General features: G+C 47.2%; 9 protein-coding genes across 9 annotated transcripts; 2 read left to right on the top strand and 7 right to left on the bottom strand.

The window, feature by feature from the left end:
- Window positions 1-336: 336 nt before the first annotated feature.
- On the top strand, window positions 337-2,228 carry N7503_006953 (MFS transporter; the record flags this gene model as incomplete). The annotated part of the gene is made up of 2 exons (XM_057066500.1): window positions 337-904; window positions 958-2,228. The coding sequence occupies 2 exons, from the start codon at window positions 337-339 to the stop codon at window positions 2,226-2,228; spliced, it is 1,839 nt and encodes a 612-aa protein (XP_056920181.1).
- A 201-nt stretch (window positions 2,229-2,429) lies between these two features.
- On the bottom strand, window positions 2,430-3,743 carry N7503_006952 (putative aminotransferase; the record flags this gene model as incomplete). Its single annotated transcript, XM_057066499.1, has 1 exon — window positions 2,430-3,743. The coding sequence occupies one exon, from the start codon at window positions 3,741-3,743 to the stop codon at window positions 2,430-2,432; it is 1,314 nt and encodes a 437-aa protein (XP_056920180.1).
- A 424-nt stretch (window positions 3,744-4,167) lies between these two features.
- N7503_006951 (uncharacterized protein) lies at window positions 4,168-4,578 on the bottom strand (the record flags this gene model as incomplete). The annotated part of the gene is made up of 1 exon (XM_057066498.1): window positions 4,168-4,578. The coding sequence occupies one exon, from the start codon at window positions 4,576-4,578 to the stop codon at window positions 4,168-4,170; it is 411 nt and encodes a 136-aa protein (XP_056920179.1).
- Window positions 4,579-5,171: 593 nt separating this feature from the next.
- N7503_006950 (ankyrin repeat domain-containing protein) lies at window positions 5,172-7,217 on the bottom strand (the record flags this gene model as incomplete). The annotated part of the gene is made up of 2 exons (XM_057066497.1): window positions 5,172-5,680; window positions 5,921-7,217. The coding sequence occupies 2 exons, from the start codon at window positions 7,215-7,217 to the stop codon at window positions 5,172-5,174; spliced, it is 1,806 nt and encodes a 601-aa protein (XP_056920178.1).
- Window positions 7,218-8,395: 1,178 nt separating this feature from the next.
- On the bottom strand, window positions 8,396-11,493 carry N7503_006949 (ankyrin repeat domain-containing protein; the record flags this gene model as incomplete). The annotated part of the gene is made up of 3 exons (XM_057066496.1): window positions 8,396-8,740; window positions 8,815-9,151; window positions 9,203-11,493. 3 exons carry the CDS (start codon window positions 11,491-11,493, stop codon window positions 8,396-8,398), a joined length of 2,973 nt encoding a protein of 990 aa, XP_056920177.1.
- A 745-nt stretch (window positions 11,494-12,238) lies between these two features.
- Window positions 12,239-12,660, bottom strand: N7503_006948 (uncharacterized protein; the record flags this gene model as incomplete). The annotated part of the gene is made up of 2 exons (XM_057066495.1): window positions 12,239-12,471; window positions 12,585-12,660. The coding sequence occupies 2 exons, from the start codon at window positions 12,658-12,660 to the stop codon at window positions 12,239-12,241; spliced, it is 309 nt and encodes a 102-aa protein (XP_056920176.1).
- Window positions 12,661-13,734: 1,074 nt separating this feature from the next.
- N7503_006947 (uncharacterized protein) lies at window positions 13,735-14,825 on the top strand (the record flags this gene model as incomplete). The annotated part of the gene is made up of 3 exons (XM_057066494.1): window positions 13,735-13,863; window positions 13,913-14,047; window positions 14,112-14,825. The coding sequence occupies 3 exons, from the start codon at window positions 13,735-13,737 to the stop codon at window positions 14,823-14,825; spliced, it is 978 nt and encodes a 325-aa protein (XP_056920175.1).
- Window positions 14,826-15,181: 356 nt separating this feature from the next.
- On the bottom strand, window positions 15,182-15,808 carry N7503_006946 (GFA family protein; the record flags this gene model as incomplete). The annotated part of the gene is made up of 4 exons (XM_057066493.1): window positions 15,182-15,432; window positions 15,525-15,588; window positions 15,650-15,696; window positions 15,757-15,808. 4 exons carry the CDS (start codon window positions 15,806-15,808, stop codon window positions 15,182-15,184), a joined length of 414 nt encoding a protein of 137 aa, XP_056920174.1.
- A 796-nt stretch (window positions 15,809-16,604) lies between these two features.
- On the bottom strand, window positions 16,605-18,481 carry rlmA (SRF-type transcription factor RlmA; the record flags this gene model as incomplete). Its single annotated transcript, XM_057066492.1, has 3 exons — window positions 16,605-18,161; window positions 18,218-18,374; window positions 18,426-18,481. 3 exons carry the CDS (start codon window positions 18,479-18,481, stop codon window positions 16,605-16,607), a joined length of 1,770 nt encoding a protein of 589 aa, XP_056920173.1.
- Window positions 18,482-19,214: the final 733 nt, after the last annotated feature.

Here is a 19,214-nt window from a genome sequence, read left to right as displayed (position 1 = left end):
ACGGCGAAAATTACGCTTTCCGACAATATTGAGTCACTGATCGGCCCGAGAAAACGCAACGCAAGAGACCCACAACCGTGCAGATCCTGAAATGAAATGTCTCCGGCCAGACAAACTCGATTTCTCAGCACTGGAACCATGAATTCTTAAAAGGCCGAGCGCGCCTTTCTTTTCCGTTCCTCTATTTTCCTCTGACCCACCCATTTTATACTCGGGCGAGAACGACACTACAAGGCCAATCGTTGTAGGGATACTAACCCTGCAGATTGGCTTGCACAACCGGTGAGAACACAACTCACAGATTTTCAAAAATCAGTCTAATCCGGAGGTGTGAAAATGCAGTCCTATCTGCAGTATCGTCGCTTAGGCAATGCGGTCCGAAAACAACTGGCGGACTTTCCGCTTCAGCAGCAACAGAAGGGCGTGAACGATAAAGAAGCCGAGAATGTGATCGCAAGTGCGAACGCGAACGCGAATGCGAGCGAAAAACAGACCGATTCGACTCCGAGCGATTCTGAAGCTAGCACTGCAGCTGAAAATGCCAGTGTGAACTCAGACCAGATCGAGGAGGATAACGATATTCCCTCGCACGACGCTCTCGGTAAAAGCCATACTCGTAACTCCGAAAAAACTGCCATCGCGTACCACCTTCCAGGCATTGAGGTCCGTTCTCATGTCGACGACTCCTCCGATCGGCCGAGTCGCGTCTTTGTCGTTGGTTGGGATGGTGTCAATGATCCCCAACACCCACGAAACTACAGTCTTGCCCGCCGTCTGACTGCCACGTTGATCGTGTCTGCGTTGGGTTTTATTGTTGGTGCAGCATCTTCAATCAATTCAGGCGTTCTACCACAGAACAATGCGGCATTTGGTATCAGCGATGTAGTAGGCTCGCTGGTAGATGGTAAACACCTAGTCCCATACTATACCAACGAATTTTTCACTAACATAATCCAGGCCTCTACCTACTAGGTTTTGCTTTCGGTTCTCTATTCAGTGGCCCGCTCTCCGAGATCCTAGGTCGCAACCTGGTCTACATTGGCTCCTTAACCCTATTCATGATCTTCGTCATGGGATCTGCCCTCGCACCTAACATCGGCGCCCAGCTTGCGTTCCGCTTCTTAGCTGGTGTCTTCGGTTGTCCACCACTGACATGTGCAGGCGGTACGATTGCAGATCTATGGAACCCGCTTGAGAAGACAATTTACTTCCCTATGTACGCCGTTCTCTCATTCGGAGGTCCGGTCCTCGGTCCTGTCCTAGCAAACTATGTCGGGCAAACAGGAGTCCTCTCCTGGCGCTGGAGTGGATGGATCATCCTCATCGGGTCAGGTCTAGTCATGGTACTCATTATCCTGTTCCAACCCGAGACATATGCCCCATTGCTTCTGCACTGGAAGAGCAAACAGCTACGCAAGATCACGGGAGATAAACGCTTCCGCTCAGAAATGGATCTGGAGAAAGTGGCTTTGTTCAGCCGCATTGGCGGGGCTATGAAGAGACAGTTCCTCATCACGATTCATGAGCCAATCATCCTTCTTATCTCGCTCTATATGACTGTGTTGTATATCGTGCTCTTCACTTTCTTTGATGGGTACACTTATATCTTCACCGATACATATGGTATCTCGCAAGGCTTGACGAACATCATCTGGGCCGCGATGTACGTCGGTATTCTCCTCTGCGCGATCCTCGTCCCGATCATCTACGTGCATACGAAGAAGGATTTTACAGCTGCTGCGGAAGTTGTAACTGGCTCCGATCCCTCTGTTGATCCACATGCCTTGGATGGCGTGCACACGGACCCTGAAATCAGACTTCTTTTCGCCATGTTTGGAGCGCCGTTCATTCCTATCTCGTTGTTTTGGATGGGTTGGACGGATTTCTCTTCTATCTCGATTTGGTCGCCCATCATTGCTTCGTCATGCTTCGGCCTTGGTACGATCTGTGTGTTTATCAGTTCGTATATGTATGTCATTGATTCTTATGACATCTATGCGGCGTCGGCGCTGGGATTCATGACTGTTTCACGGTACTGTGCTGCTGGCGGAATGACGGTTGTTGGAATGCCGTTCTACAAGAATATGGGGGTTCATTGGACTTTAACAATCCTTGGGTGCATTAGTGCTATTATGGTGCCTGTGCCTTATGTTTTCTATAAGTTTGGACCTGTTATTCGGAGGTGGAGTAAGTATGCTGTTACGAATGAGGTTGAGGTCAAAGTTTGAGGTTGAGATGTGACCTACTGAGGTCTAGTCTTTGTTGGCATGTATGATGATTTTGGGGAAGTGCTCGAGAAATTGGGCTTTGGATGGGTATGTGGCAGGAAGGTGTGTTTCTTTGTTGGCACATTATAATAGATAATAGATATTAGAAATTTAGACACTAGATTCCAAGTTTATGTTCATATTAATCAAGCGGTTCAGTGACTATTTCTGCAAAGCACTGACAATCCTACCAAGAGCCTCCTCCAAGTAATCCCGAGGATGTGAAAAGACAATCCTAAACCATCCATCATTTTCCGAACCAAACAACCCACCGCTAGCCAGAAACACCTTATACTCTAACAAACGCTGCATAACCACTTCCCCTACTTCATCATTCCCCGATATCTCAGGTCGAAGCTCTCTATATCTCTTCCCCAAATTGACCCATAAAAAGAAAGCAGCATTGCCCCCAGGCGCATACTCAATCTCATTCCTCTTCAAAAACTCCGCGGTAAACGCATAAGCCACCGACAATCTCTTCTGGTTCTCTTTAACATAAGTCTCCGTAAAGTCTTCATCTTCCAAAAGCAACGAAGTCAAATGATCAGCAATGCCAGAAGTATAAGAATACAAAGAAACGCCCTTCAACGCCTCGTGAAGGTCCCGATTCGCCTGAGAAATGATAGCTCCTAGACGAATCCCATTCGCGCCAAAGTCCTTACTCATACCCCAAAGCACATGTACCAATTGAGGATCGATAATGCCGTCCAAATTAATGGACAAAACGGATTCGAATTCCACCGGCGCCGGAGACTCATCGACCGTATTTTCCCAAACAGACAGCGCATAAATTTCATCGCTAATCAAATGTACCTGGTACTTTTGGCAAAGACGCATCAACTCGATGAGTACCGGACGTGAATAGCAGCGCCCAAGCGGGTTATGCGGGTGACAAAGCATCAGGCCTTTTACTCTGTTGCCGGTGCGTCTTTGGAAGTACTTCAGCGCTTCCTCGTACTTTTCCACGGCTTCCAAGCTAAAAGGATCACATTCCCCAAAACTAACAGGTACGACTGTCGTTCCGGGCCGCTGACTGATATCAGGAATGAAAGTACCATAATAAGGTCGTCCTAGTAGGATTCCTTCACCGGGATCCGCGAAAACCCAAGAGACATGCTCGATTGCTGGTGAAACGCCGTTCGTGATGACGAAATGATTCTGATTAAGCGGTATGACAGGATTGAAGTGTCTATTGAGGAATTTGGACATGGCGATTTTCAATCTGTTTGATCCGCCTCCTCCGTCATTGTAGGTGAGGAACCTTGCCGGAAGCTCTAGGTTGGTGTTGATGAATTTTAGGAGCTCGTCGTGCATGAGACCATTCTCGGCTACTCCGACGTTGACGTAGCCATTGGGGCTAATAGTTGGGTTCCAAGTGTCGTTCATTATGTCCCACATCATGTTCTTGGCTGAATCTTCCGCGGCGGTTTGGGCTCGGCGGGAGATGTGGGAGTCTATGCTTTCTTGATGTGACATCCTGCTGGTTCTGATGGACCGTGGGTTGCAAATGAGAGCAAAAATCGGGATAGGAGCAGATTTTTGTCAAATCTGCACATAGGTGTTTCGAAATGTTGGTTTGCCTGGCTCTGAGAATTGATGTCATGCTTCGGCTGCTATCGGCTCCATCAAAGGCCGAAATGTGGGGTCGAATTCCACTTTAATCAGACCTCCAGTGAAGGACCAGAAATGTCAAACACCGAGAATTTGGTTGATTGCTTATGAATACTGCATTTTGGTTATAGATGAACCCTGAAATTATCGTAAAGCAGTTAGGTGTCAGACTGAATTGTGATTGGTAGCATGTTATGTACGAGGACATGTTTGAGGTAAGGGCAGACGCAGAGCGAATAATGCTACATTGACGTATGTTTAATACTTTGTAGAGACCTTGAAATAATGCTCAACAAAGCATGTAGACGAACATAAAACGCAGACTACGCTCTCTGGGCATTTGTTGAGCATATAGTAAAAGTGGGTCAAGAGCATCGCGGGAGGTATCATTTTTGGGGCTGGGAAGAGAACATTTGCTGACCCAAAGGGAGCCAATGGCGGGATCATTCCGGATGGTTGCTTGTTGTTTGACTGACAGAGGTGCACTATACGCGATTTCGAGGTATGCATCCCGGATCATCTGAGCTGCGGATACCAAGTCCTCGGGGTCCTGAAAGTCCATCTTGTGCTGGAATTTCAATGTGAGAGCGATCTGGGTTATGGCAAAGTAAAGGAAAGATGCATTTGACTCAATCTGGCAGAATGGGCAGCTTTGTTGCGTGTGGGGTTCAGATTCAGTGGGGGCCAGCAGATCTTCCATTTATCCAATCCTGGCAGGTATCCACCTACCCAAGCTTGAATGGAACAGTCAGTTGTTACAGACCTGCATCTCTACTTTTAAGGTCACTCTGTAATTACTGTACACATGTCGTACAAGTGTCCAAGTGGGCTTGTATGTTACTGAATGTATGGGTTCCAAGCGCTAATCACCCCACCCCTGTAGGTCGACTGTTTTGTACATTGGAAACAAGCTTGACACGCACCCCAGGACACTTGTCTTGATGTATAAATACTATTATTTCTAGCTCCTTCTAAGATTGGATCCCGTGATGTAAAGAATCCATAGGGACCTTTGACTATACTTTTGGGTCTCATTATATTTTAGTCTGAATGACTGAAGATTGGTACTTTTCATGTATCTCATGATTGGTTTTGTATCGTCAGTACACCTTTGGTGACCCAAAGAAGCTCGTAATTGCCCCTGCATCTCATCAATTGTGGGGTTTGAACTCGAAAAATTGCCGAGCCTTGACCTGGGGTAAGATTATGACGGGAGAGAACACTGGTCAGCTTACCCCGTAGACAAACAGAGATGTAAAGATTCAAGCTATTAAGACTCTATTTAATATTTCTTCAGACTGAAATAGACTCCGAATGTCCATCAGAGTCAACGTTGGATTCAAATTCAGATTCGTCTTCTGATAACTCGCAGGATAAAGCACGATTGACATCGTCTTCCTGTGCTAGATCCCAAACAGCCTGACCTTTGTAATTCACCAAAGTGAGATCAGCACCACCTTTGCGTAGCTCAATGATAACTTCATCAGAAGTGACACAGTTCTCAGGATCGACTGCTTCATGCAAAGGGGTATTGCCACGGCTATTTCTAGCTGCGAAATCGATCCGGCCATCCAGTCTGAGTAAATAGATCCCATTGGAAAAACCACTTCGAGCCGCCATGTGGAGAGGGGTATCACCATTCACGTCTTTGTGATTGGGATCAGAACTCGCCTTAAGTAGCATCTCAAATACCTTTGAGTCCTCTCCCGGTCCGACAGCGCACGCCATATGAAGGGGTGTTTGACCGAACGAGTCCTTCGACATAGGATCGGCCCCTTGCTCAAGCAAAAATTTGACTGCACCTACACACATCTGGAATGATGCTTGATGCAGTATACTGCGACCCTGATTGTCTCGAGAATCCAATTTAGATCCATGTTGAAGAAATAGTTTTATCACGCGCTCGCACTCGTGAGGTTTGCCGCCATCCAGGCAATCTGTACACCAGGAACACGTACACCCGGAAAAGTTCCCGCTTTTTCGATTGGAAAAAGTAGTTCTTTCGTCTGCCGTATCAACGATACCTGATGGAAGAAACGCACTCCATCCAGATCTAGAGTTGCCATACTCCAACGCACGGAGTATTGGATCAATGCTCCCTGAGCCTGCGCTGTCGATACTGGCGCCCGCTTTGAAGAGAATATCCAGCATTTCATGGCCGCCCTCTACTAAAGCCCATTCAAGTGCAGTCTTACCATGACAATCCTGGGCATCCAGAGAAGCGTCATATTCAGTAAGCAGCTTTACCAAGCTGTGCTCCTTTGATAACACAGCCAGTTGGAGTGGCAACGCTCCTGTAGGGTCCATTCGGTTTGGATTGGCTCCATATTCCAGCAATACCTTAAGTACACCGTAACTGCCATTATAAGCAGCAATACACAGTGGTATGCAGCAATTTCTTCCGCCGTCTGCACCTCGTTTAAGGGCGGATACTATTCGATTTTGACTTTTGTTTCGTTCGAGGTCTCCGAGTGGAATGGGAACCTGTGGGTTACCCTCACGATCTAACCCATTGGGGTCGACTCCGTGTTCTAAGAGGCTTTCAACTTCGCGTTCCAATCCCTTATATGAGGCAAGCCATAGAGGCATGAAACCATTCTCATCCTTCAAGTAAGGATCGGCGCCATGTTCCAATAAGACTTGACTCAACGTTTTCTTATAACCCGGATAACCAAAGTAGCCCTGACCATGGATGGGTGCGTTCCCGTACCCGTCAACCGCATTCGGATTGAGGCCACACTGCAACAATGCTTCCACGGAATTCAGCTTCCGACTCTTGATGGCGATATGCAAAGCAGTGAATTTATTAGGACCAAGTTGAAAGAAATCGACACCAATGCGAGAAAGGAACCCGATCTTTGGTCCACTGTCGCTTTGAATTGCAAGATCAAATGGCTTATTCCCTTCCTCAAATGGACCGTCCAGGTCCGCTCCATTGCCGAGCAAAAGCTCCACCACCTCAAAGTGATCCCCTTGGATCGCTGCACTTAGCGCATTCTGGCAGTGAAAATCCGGATCACCGCGAAATTTCTCACCATAACAGATAAAAAGCTTGACGAGTTCGACATGTCCCTGGGATGCGCTAGCCCTGAGAAGGCTCTCGGCGAAATAAGCGGAAGCAATACACCCCGCATCGATGAAATGTCTCAATGTTGCCACTCGCCCATGCTCAACGGCCCAAATGGGTTCAAAATAAGGGTCAGCTGAACGATAGAGATGCCGATTCAGGGCACCGTAGCAACGGCGATTTGTTCGGGCAAAGGCATTGATTTCCGCCAGCGAATCGAGATGATCTGCGATAGCCACTAATATCTCACTTGGCAAGTTGAGAGGTAACATCGTGAGCTTCAAGCTAGGCTCTTAGGAAATGAAGTCGGCAACAAAGGCAAAATCACCCAGGGTGGAAGCCGATGTATCATCGCTGCGCAGAGACTGCATGAGGTTGGGGGCCGAAACGATGCCAAGGCTGGACTTCATCTTTCCGCCTCGGTCAAAGGTAATGATGCCCTGGACGCTAAGGTGGAGTCACGAGGGGTGTATCAGTGAGTAAGCTGGTAAACACCCTTGTCGCGCTCCCCCTTATTCCTTCCGCCGTGTCAGACAGCAAAATGCCTGCTGTGTTGACTTCGCCTTCCTCATTCGATTGTCTGATGAAACTGCTATTGACAAGGCACGGAAGAAACAATCGCTGAGCTACGGCGTCAGCTTCCTCTTTCCTAAAAACGCCGTCTAGAGTATTGAAGTGGCCTGGGCTAGTACGAGCTCTACAAAGGTTATCTTAAAAATCTGTCCGAGTTTGCCTGTGACATACAAGTTGGAAGGATAAGAGAATCCAGAATCCTGATTCGTCCGCTGTCGAAGAAAGTCCTGTCTAATCTGGACTGAACCGCTTCTCTATTAAAATTCTCAACCATTATGGTTATAAAGATAGACTTGAAACAGCAATTATCAATAATATAAAATGGAAGGATAAGCATAATCAAGGACCAGCTGTAGCCTATATATGAACAACACGGATATCACAATGAGCCACTGCATTGGGATATCGCTTAATATACTCGAAGCCAGAAAGCTCGTTGGAGTCATACTGAAGAATTTGAACTCCTCTTGTTTCTTCTCTCGCGCAAGAACACACCCAGTTTCCAAGTTGCAATACCTTGTACTACTTGCTAAAAAGAGATAGATGTCAGTTCTTGCTATGACATAGCTTGAGCTAGAATACCCACAGGAATACACTTGGAGATCAACCATATAGCGGCAGTAATAACAAGCGTCAAACCACCAAAAAGTAAATACCACCTCCAATCCGGATTATCTTGAAGCAGATTTATATTCATACCAAAGAGGCTCTATTATTCCAATTAGCCAAAGATATCGGATAAGAAGATTATGAGAATATACCAGACGACTTACCGAAACAAACATCAATGGCAGAAAAATGAACTATCGGAATTCTTTAATTGAATAGCCCCACGAGTCATTGTAAGACTTTACTTACAGTTATCCAGCTGAGACGCTTAAAACTTGCCGCCTCGTTTGTAGAAATCCATGCGAGCTCCTATTAGGTTGATTTTAGTACCGGGAAGAAGAGAGGCTTTGGTGAGTTTACGCACAATTTGCAACAGATCTCGTACCGCCTGTTCCATTGTGTCAAGATTTGCCGTCACTTTCTGGTCAATTCCGTCCATGAGTGCTCTGATCTGTGAGTCCGGCTTAAATGGAACGTTAGTGTCAACCAATCTATTGAGTCCTTCAATGTGCGATTTCAGGCATTGCCGTAGATCTGCACGCCCCAGTGCATTCTTGGCGAGCTCATCAATGAAGCCGTGGCTCCTCCCACGTCTCTTGATTTGATCATGTCTCTAGCAGATAGACCCTCATGGGTTAGCTTCATGGTTCACCCCGTTTGAGCCCAATAAAAGTGTAAATAACAAACCAGTAACTCAACCCTCTCATTGGCGACAGCGCAGCTTGCTTTCCATTGCTGCTGTAAATCTATAAGGAACAGTTTGAAAAACTCTAATGGAACTCTAGGAACCCAGCCACTAGAAAGCGTGCTGATAAATCCGTAGGCATAGCCTTCCGCTGTCCTCCTCCTAATCCAGGCTATTCCCCACGGAACCCCACCAGGAAAGGCTAGCGAGATATAGTTTATGGACCGATGGCCGTAATCTTTATGAGCAGAGCTCCAGTAACAACTCAAGGTGTGGAGTCTGTTATGAACACCAAGCGTCTGCGGTAAGTCTGACCATTTTGACGATGTCTCGCAAAGGCTTAGATCTCAGTTATAAGAGCGGTGATTCATGAACAGGAATGTCACTCACCTTAATCTTTCTTCCTTTGCTCTAGGCAACCAGTCGCATTTATCATGGTCGATTAATTCCAACTCATGGTTGCGGCCTCGAAACCTCCTAGTTATTTGAACCCACAAAGGCTTCCTGTTTCTCATGTTAAACCATTCATGGGACTGCACGGGCTGGAGGTCTGTTGATGTAGCGTCAAGCAGTAGATCTACGAGAGCTTTGCTTCGCACTTTCAGAGCACATTGCAAAGGGGTCTCGCCAGTGTAATCTGTGGAATTTATATCTGCCCCGCCCTTGATCAAAGCTGAAACAAGCTCCTGGCTTTCGTTGAGGCATGCAAGGTGCAGGGGGGTTCTTCCTTCCTGGTCAGTCTGGTTGAAATCATACTCTGCCTTATGAAGGGTCATCACCAATCCCAAAACATTCTCTTTTTCGATTGAACTGACACCTTCAACCAACAAATGCAAAGTGATTGTGTCACGGTCTTTCAACATATCAATCAAAGCCTTGTTGCCGCTCTCCAGTGCCCAAATCAATGGAGTTCGGGAAAAGAGGTCTTCGGTTCCATCACAAATATTTATGTCCACTTTGTCTGACTTGTGCTCATCTTTTAGAAAGTGCCTCGCCACTTCGTCGTCACCATATTCAGCCGCCCATGAGAGCCAGCTACGACCGCTTTGATCTTTCTTATTTGGAGTTGGTAAAGCCCGGATCAGAGCCGCGAGAATGACCGGATTCACAACCCCACCATGCCGTGGCCGGAGCAAATTATTTGGAGAGCTGATGTACAAATCATGCCTTGCTCTGAGAAACCACCAAAACCCCGTATGACCTTCGTTATCTGGAACATGGGGATCCGATCCATTTTCGATGAGCAAATGCATGATCTGGATGAATCCACGCTCTGCAGCCAGCGAAAAAGGAGTACGACCTTGTCCATCTTGGTGGCCCACACAACTTCCCAATGCTCTTAGTAAAAGCTTCACTGCCCGCACATGTCCATTTGCAACAGCCCAGCATAATGGTGTCCACTTCTGTTCGTCCTCTGAGTTGATGGCTGCATTTGATATGAGTAACTGGTTCATGATATTGGTTCTGTCAAGTCTTGCTGCCATAATCAGGGGTGTTTGACCTGTCGCATCTCGAGAGTCGACACAGATTCCCGGGATACTTAGTAAGATCTCGACTGTCGCATCATGTCCTTTTTCAACTGCCCATGCTAGCGCTGTTCGCCGCTTTGCATCAACCGAGTTCACGTTGACGTTTGCATTGAGCAACAGTTTCAGAATTTCGATACGCCCCAACTCTGCTGCGAGTAATAAGATTGGCTGCTTTGTTGGATGATTATTGGCAGAAAAGTGCTCAACTTGGAGCAAAATATCATCAGGTGGGAGATAAGTTTTGAATAGCCACTCGCTCAACGGGGGCCACTTGGCTTCATCTAATGCATGCACATCCGCCCTTGCACTAACGAGGAGCTCTGCTATCTCAGAATCTCCAATCTCTGTTGCCATCGAGAGTGGAGTGCGACCTTTAACACGATGATTGATCAGGCTCTCGTCGGTTTCAAGCAAAAGCTGAACAGCTGCGACATCCTGTTGAAAGATTGCCCATATCAGAAGGTTGCGTTCAATCCCAATAAATCGCTTTTGCTTCGTCGCTTTAGCAGCAAGCAGGTATCTTATCATTTCGCCAATTCCAGCCTCCGCAGCAATTACCAAATGTGTCCGACCGCTGACATCTTGATGGTCGTTATTCACGTCTTGATTCGAAAAGAGGTATTCCGCTGTCTCATGATTACACATCGAAAATGCCCAGTGTAGTGGCGTCCAGCCTTTCCCATCCGCCGAATTGATATCCGCATTAGACTCAACGAGGATTTTGACGTGGTCGAAGCACCCAAGCTCTGCCGCTAGTGATAAGGGAGTACGGCCTTCATTGTCCTTTTGGTCAATGAGAGCCCCTTTATCTATCAAAAGCCTTAAAGAATCGGTTTGCGGGTTTTTCACAGCGAAGAAAAGGCTTGTTCGGCCGTCAGAGTTGCAAAAGTTCAAGTCGATTGCTTCATGCTGCAAGAGCCTTTCAAGCACTATACATTTCGCTGTCGCCTTTGACAGCGGTGAGATGCCCAGTAATTCAAAATTGATGTCAAGTAAGGGATTTCTTAGGTACGTTTCGAGCTTTTTGATATTATGACTTACGCTATTAGGCCTTCGTAACACAGACGTGATTTTGGAAAGGAAATTTCGCTGAAGCTGAGTGGGAGCCATCACCTCCTCAGGACTGTTATCGTTAGACAAAAGGCCTTCCATTTTTCAGCTGGATCGCGTTTGATCAATATTGTAGTCAGAACTCATACGCTAGGTGTCTCAAGGGAACAATCAACTTACCCTGAGGCTCGGCGGGCAATCTAGGCGGCCAGCTAACTGACTTTGCTGCCTAAAATGATGCCTAACTGACTAGCCGTTTTGGTTCTTAAGCGCGCGCTATGGAGGCGTCATTGTACGTCGGGATGGGTCAAAACGCATTATTTTGACGCCGAATCATATTCGCTTTATCTCTCTCGAATATGACCTAGGTTAGCCGACAGGTTCCACTTAGAGTAACCGATATAGGTATCAATAGATCAAAGTAATTAATTTTGCTGTAGTCTACTGGGTAGACTGTAATCACCCCAGCGTATCTCACTAGCGAATGGACACCCGGTGGGCCCGTACTCAAATTATAGTAACGTCAGGAAAGTTTGGGTTCAATTGCCCACACCAAATATATAATTTTAAACTCGTAATAAAGGAAGTGGATTCAACTTTTGATACATTTTATATTCATGGTCACCGAGATATAAACCTTTTTGGAATCCATGTTTACTATATGTTCTGAAGTCTCCGGGCCGACCGGGTTGCCTGACTCGCTAATGGAATACGTTATTAAATCACTCCGTAATTGGCAGTTTGCAATCTTTCAGTGACTTGGGCAAGCTCCTCCATATGGACGCACCACCCAAAAAGTATATCTAGTTGAAGCAACCATCAGTATGCTTGCCGAAACTTTCCTTCATCAAAATGAAACGGTGTATTCACCACTGCGGGAGTGCTGTCTCGGTATAGCCGTGATTCCGATAGTCTCGCCTTGAAGGCAGACCCAGACCGTCATACATGGCTTCGTGCCACAGACAGCGGGGCGGAGTGAGAGCTTAGTCGCATCATCGACGGTGGTGAAGACGTATCGGTCATGAAAGAGCTGGCAGCCACGTTCATCTAAGTGATTTGTATGGCTGAGAAGGATGGCGTCTGTTAGGGAAAAACCTTCGGGTCCAAGGGACGTTGATTTCATTGTCATGACCGTGTTCCTATCCCTCACATATGAGCGAGAGGGAAGGAAGGGTCTGATAAAAAGCTCACACCGTCAATCTCGAAGATGGCTGTTGCTGTACCGATGTGGGTGATATTGAGGTGACCCTTAGAAGTTGATGAAGTCATGATTGTAAGAGAGATGGATGGTTTTGAAGGATAGCGGAGCGTACTGTCTGGCTTTGGAGGGTGATGAGGTTACGTTTGAAGAACCACCAAGATGGCTAAGATGACAAACAATTTAAAAAAACTCTTTTTCTCATGCTACACAACTTATAGTCCGCAGTGAAAATTCATGTGAAGTATTTATTCAACCTTCCAAAAGTTTATCTTCCTGTTGCATTTGCGGATTCCGTAGAACAAGCTCAAATGTAGAGATAGCGGACTTAAATACAACTTAAATACATTTGTCTTCTATGGTTTGATGATCTACACACAATGAGATTAGTTTTGGGATTGAGTAGAGTTTCATTATATACTTCAGTCTTCACTTTAGAAAATCCGCCAAGACTTCTAACATGACGTAATCACATATCACTTCAGCCATTTTTCACCGTAAGCAGACGTGGATTTTTCCCCTCTTTGCTGATTAGCACAGACCTCTACAGCGGACAATGTGATCTCATCTGCACTTGCAACTATTCATCAAAGTCAATATGAAGGTCAAGCACAGAAACGTCTGCCAGACTTGTAGGAAGCGAAAGTTGGGGGTAGGGACCACGAATCCCGAAACATAAGCAACACTCTAACCTTATGTTTATCCAGTGCGATGGAAAAAGTCCTGGATGCGGCCAATGTGCATTCTCAGGACTCAAATGTGACGGCTACCCAACAGACTGGACATTTATGCCCCAAAACACTTCGATGCCAAGACGGAAAAAAGTCCAAGCATTAGATCCAGTAGAACCAACAACAACACCAGTGACCAGTCAACAGTCAGTTGCAATATTGGCCAAAGCTCCTTTACTACCCAGGCAAAATCCGGACCAGCCAAATGCAAGTCACCTCTCGGCATTGATTGTGCAAAGTTTCGTGCCGGGAAGCGAAAGATCACCAAATGTATACAATTCAGATTACTCGGAACCTAGAATTTGTGGGTCCTGGGTGGAGGTGCTATCCATTCTTCCATGCCTAAATACTGGCAGCTTAGTTCTTACAAGAGCCGTCAAAGCACTGTCAGCTTCAATACTATCGCGGCCAAACATGGCAAACAAAGATTACTCCAATACCTACCACGAAGCTATCCATACACTCCGGAAAAGTTTCGGTGTGGATGGTAATAGTGTGAAATTTGAATTAATACCGACGGTCATGTGTCTCGCCTTGGCGGAGGTAAGTGTTTAGGCTAAGGGCCAGTATCTGCAGGTGCTGACTTTCCAAGATGATGATTCCAGATTCGGCTGCGGCTATAGCGGAGCATATCAAGGCTGCTGGACTATTATTTCAAGCCTATGGGCCCGATGCATGTAAAGAGGGATTCGGTCATAAACTTTTCGCTGGGTTCCGTCCTCTTCTGGTTTGTGCCTCTTACGTACCCTTGACTCACACGATATTATACTTGTACTAATTATTATTTTCAGACAATGCAAGCCATTCAACAACGCCAACCAGTCTTTCTAGCTTTACCAGCTTGGATTGATACACCGTTCTCTAGATTCGATCCTTCGCTTATGCAGCAGCTTCTTAATGAGGCTGTCATGCTTCCTTCATTGCTGCATCAGGCTGATATGGTGGTTGAAAATCCGGAAATCAGCAGCCATCCTGATCGTATTGAACAAATACTGGATATATTCATTAACTTTGCTTCACGCCTGGATAATTTTGAAACAGTACTGTGCGCTGACGGGTGTCCACCCTATTGGCCTCATGGCGATGCCAAATATGCACCCCTCCCTTTCTGGTATCCCAACATCACCCTGGCAAATGCATTTACATATCTATGGGCTTTGAAAATCATCTACATGGCCGAGATGAAGCGGCTATCCACTTATCTCCCCCGTGAATCGCCAAAAGAATCATTATCTCCAGGACGGCTGCATTTAAGTCTCGCTGAGAATGATCTGCTTATGGTAGTACTCGCAAGACAAATTCATTTGAGCATGGATTACCTGTTACAAGATGAGATGGAACTCTTTGGTCCATCGTCTACCTTCTTCCCGCTCAAGGTGGCGTATCAAATATTCAAAATGGATGAAGTCGGGTATAAGGCGGAAATCACCTGTATCGGGAGATATTTGGACAGACTCGATGAGAAAGGGTTACTCTCCGCTCGTTCTTTTGTCTTTGGTCGGTGATAGTCGGCAGCATCTGAGGTCTAAGCCGGTGAATGAAGGCGATCGTTTGCGACAGGTCGGATTTGACGAAATATTAATGACAGCTACATGAAAATCAATGTTTGAAGCATGCATTATGGCTGACCAGGGTCTATTCATAGAATCTGATATCAATTCCTTTGGCTATCGTTATCAACCAAGTGACTAAATCCGGCCTTTGATCCACTCACCCCACCCCCACATTGCAATCCGCAATCCACAATCTTATCACTGCAGAACCCCACAATCAAACACCGGACCATCAAGCTACTCCGAACAACCCCAATTCCCTGCCAACTCAAATTCCTTGGAATTTTATACAATAAACTCTTCGATATCTAGCCAAGCATGGGCTCCTGTTTCGCACCCTCAACAGCAGCAAGATAACTAGGCCGATCCTTAACATAAAACTCAACGTCAATCTTGCCGTTCATGTGGGCCTCCTTGTTATCCAGACCACCAGCCTTAATGCAGGTCATTTCTGGCATGATCTCTAGCTCGGTATAGAGGCTTGAGCCGCAGTTTGAGCAGAAGAAGTGCTTGTTGATTTTTCCGCTGTCACCGATGGCGTCATAAGAGTTTGGGGTTCCTGTAGACGTCGAGTTAGAGTGTTCGGGGATCTTTGGGTGTGCGTAACTGCTGAGTTGATGAATTGAGGGGATTTATGGTATTTGGACTCACCCTTTGTCACTTTGAGACTGCTGCGGGGAACGACGGCGTTAGAGGTGAATGCGCCTCCGGACCACTATGTTTGTTAGAATAGTGTTTGTATAGTATTTCAATCATGAAATTGTGTTTGAAGGTACCTTCTGGCAATCGGTGCAGTGGCAAAGGGCAGCGGTGTACTTGTCCACTGCAAAGAGTCTAGTTAGTTATTTACCCTAGTGATGGTAGATTGCACATGGTCACAAACCTTCAGCGGTGTAGTGGATAGCATCACACATGCAGCTACCAGTGAGAGTCATTTTGTATAGTAGTAAAGAAGTAAAGTAATTAAGGTTGTTTGGCGAGTACCTTGTGGGAATCAAAGATGCAGAAGAGAAGCGGGGGTTCACTCGTTAATGACGACGTTTTATACTTCATGGTCCTCGGCGTTCGGGGTTTGATCCGTACCCCCCACCTTCAATCGCCGAGGACCAGTTCGGTGTTGAAAACAGATGGTTGGGATCTGCATTTGATTCGGTGATTGCAAGGACAGGGCCTCTAGGGTTACACTTTCATTTTGGAATTGTTGGGAGACTCTAGATGCCCATGTGGTCAATTGGGTGGGGAAATGGGCCCTTGGAGCTTTGCTTGTCATACAAACTACGTCCACCGGTATAAGCTGTTTTTGGATGAACATTCATTGCTATCCTGATCAAATTGTATATACATCATCCGTACGCACGCGAAACAGATAAACGCCGACTTCCGACGACCGAGCACGACGAAGACAAATTCATAACAGGAAGGTTCATAGGCGGAGAAATTTCAGTAAATAATCAATGAGAGAAATGAGATATATCGAATCAAAATCATGAAACAGAAACCATCAAAGAAAGAATATGAGAAATGGAGTAGCACTGGAAAAGAAGAGGTATAAAGCCGGGGTATAAGAGCATAAAGATCCTGGACTCAAACCAAATCAGGAAAAAATGGAATCAAGAAAGAATGAAAGAGGTGTACGATGGGAGGAAATGATATCGACCGGGATATCGGAGTAAGGAAGATGGTTATCGGATAGGGTAAAGGGAGGTGAGCTGAAAGGAAGTAATGGGTTCCCTAGGTTTTTGGTTTTTTACTCGCGCCATCGTCTTGTGACCCGCTGTCTGGACTCTTGCGCTTCTTGTCCTGTTCATCTTCCCTTGCAAAGCTTGGTCCACTTTGCAATGCGGGCGTCGGGAAGTTGAGGGGACTAGGCAGAAGGCTTGAGTCTGGTCCCGAACGGCCAAAACCCCATTCCGGGAAGAAACTGGACGGTGACGGGAGGAGGGCATCCGAGACAAAGCGACTTGGAAGAGCGGAGATTGGCGTCTCGATGTTATTTGAGTTATTGCCATTGTTTATAGAATTGCCAAATGCGTTGTTGTGTGGCTGGGTCACTGGTGGTGGCGGACGAGCGAACGGGTTCGGCGGGCCTTGGGCGCCCGCACTGAGAATTGCCCCGGCCGAAGGTGAAGGCGGCGGCAGGACCACACCACCCGGCGTGGGGTTATCGCCATTTCCTCGAGCAGGTGTTGTTTTATTGCCAGCAGAATCTCGTGAAGAGGAGTCGGCCGTTGCACTACCCCGATCAGAGCATTCATCTGGGATCTGAACCTTCAATTGCGGACGTTTGGAAGGGAGCTGGCCACTGTTCATTCGCTGAATAGGCTTGATATCCGAAACTGATGAGGAGATGGACTGTGTACGCGGAGGCTCTGAAACAGCATTCCCAGACTCTGGCTTAGGGCCTGAGGCCTCATGTGACGTATCAGGCTTGATATTCTGGTTCACACGGGGTGATTCGTACATCGATGGACCCGCTCCGAAATGCCGGGCTAGCACGGATCCTCCGTCGTCAATGGGCGTGAAAATGCTGCGAGACTTGGACAAAAATTTCGGCTGCGGCGGTGATTGGCTATCCGGCTTCAGGCCACCCGACGGATTATCTGGACGCTCGGGGATTTCGGGCATGTTGCGCTTCTGGGTTTCAGGTGCAAAAGATGGAGGCATTGAGCCCCGCCCCTGATCCGTCATATAGGCCTGCGTGACTTGCTGTACCGGCGCATGTGATCCAGGTGGCATTCCCATCTGCTGTGAGGCAACGGCATGTGCGTGCTGGAAATGTTGCTGAGGCATTTGCTGAGGTAGACCGTGTGGGTGAGGCATTCCTTGAGGTGGTGTTCCTTGAGGTCCTGGAGGATGAGCATACTGAGCGTACTGGGCGGGGCGTGGCTGGTTCATGGCAGAGTGGACGTTCGGGTTGTACATAGACGGATTGGCCATATAATAGCCATTCTGCGCCGCGGGTGGCGGCGGCGTACCGTGATGGGGGCCGAGGTTTGAGCTAACGCGACGAACATGTGTATTCTGGGTATTTCTAGACGAGGGGCGGGAGATTTGGGAATTCGGGGTGCCATGTCGCGTCGGGAGACCGTTCGGAATGGGAGGAGACGCAGAGGGCGCATGGTTGACATGTTGGAAACCGGGCTGCTGGAGATGAGGGGGAACGGCCGTGTGAGTTTGTTGAATTTGCATATCCTCAGGAGCCGGTGTATGGTCCTCGTCTTCCTCGTCGTCATCGTCGCGCTTGCCGGAGAAATCATCTGGGCCTTTGTGCTCATGTGGGCCACCGAACTGTAACACCGGTTAGCAATTGCCTCTTGCCACTGATTCATGAGGGTATCACGTACATATTGGTACCGCCCGAGGGCCTCGTGCATGTCGCATGAGGAGTATTCATAAAGCTTCTTATTATGCCCAAAGATAATGACCGCGACGTCGACGGAACAAAGAACAGCCAACTCATGCGCCTTCTTGAACAGGCCACCCTTTCGCTTCAGAAATGTGCTGCGACAGACATTAGCATTTATCAGACATAATAACGCATCCTCGGCTTACACTGAGCGATTGCGATCATCCTTGATGGCTTTGATCTCGATCTTTCTGCGACCCATTTTGATCTATTCCCCAAACGCGCGTGATAGAATAGGAAAAGGAGTCGCCTCGTCGGGGACGGCAAGTTTTACAACCAGCACAGGCGACTCAAAAATTACTCGAGAATAAAGGTCTATATGCCACAGCGCAACATGGACATGTAGCAGAGCTGTGTGTGAAGTATTGCGCGATGCAGGTTTCAGAATGTTCGAGGGCAATGTCTAAGACTCGTGGTAGATAACCGTTGAAACGGAAACAAAGGAAGGAATGAAGTATGGTGGGGATAAAAGGGTTCAAAGGGAACCACGGATGCGAGACCGTGGAGTACCAGCTTGATGGGGGGGGCTGATTGACGATGCAGAAAGGTTGATTCTAAAGATAGAATCATTCATTATCGAGGGAAAGAAAAAGGAAAGGAGGGGATGAGGTAAGCCATGTGTTGGCCTGAGGCTGAGGGGCTATTAATAACTGGCTTATGTAACTCATGTATGTCCATCACAGTGGACCCCGTGATGCCCCGGTGATTGGTCGACACAGCACCCGATCAGGGTTTCGCGCCTAAAAAAACTATATCCAGCAGGAGAATGTCAGTGCTGAATCGGTTCTGATATCACTGGGGCCACATGGGGCTTGGCCTAAGCTCCCGACCCAGGTTGAAATCTTGCCGTTGAATGTCTAAGCATAAGAAGTATAAACCGGAAGATATTCAGTGGCCCGTTCTGAAACTTAAATGTTTCCCACGTTCCACCTTCC

Source organism: Penicillium pulvis, assembly GCF_028828015.1.
Source record: "Penicillium pulvis strain IBT 33274 chromosome Unknown contig_5_segment0_segment0, whole genome shotgun sequence".
In the NCBI taxonomy this organism is placed as follows: Eukaryota; Fungi; Ascomycota; class Eurotiomycetes; order Eurotiales; family Aspergillaceae; genus Penicillium; species Penicillium pulvis.
This window is presented reverse-complemented; position numbering and strand designations above follow the sequence as displayed.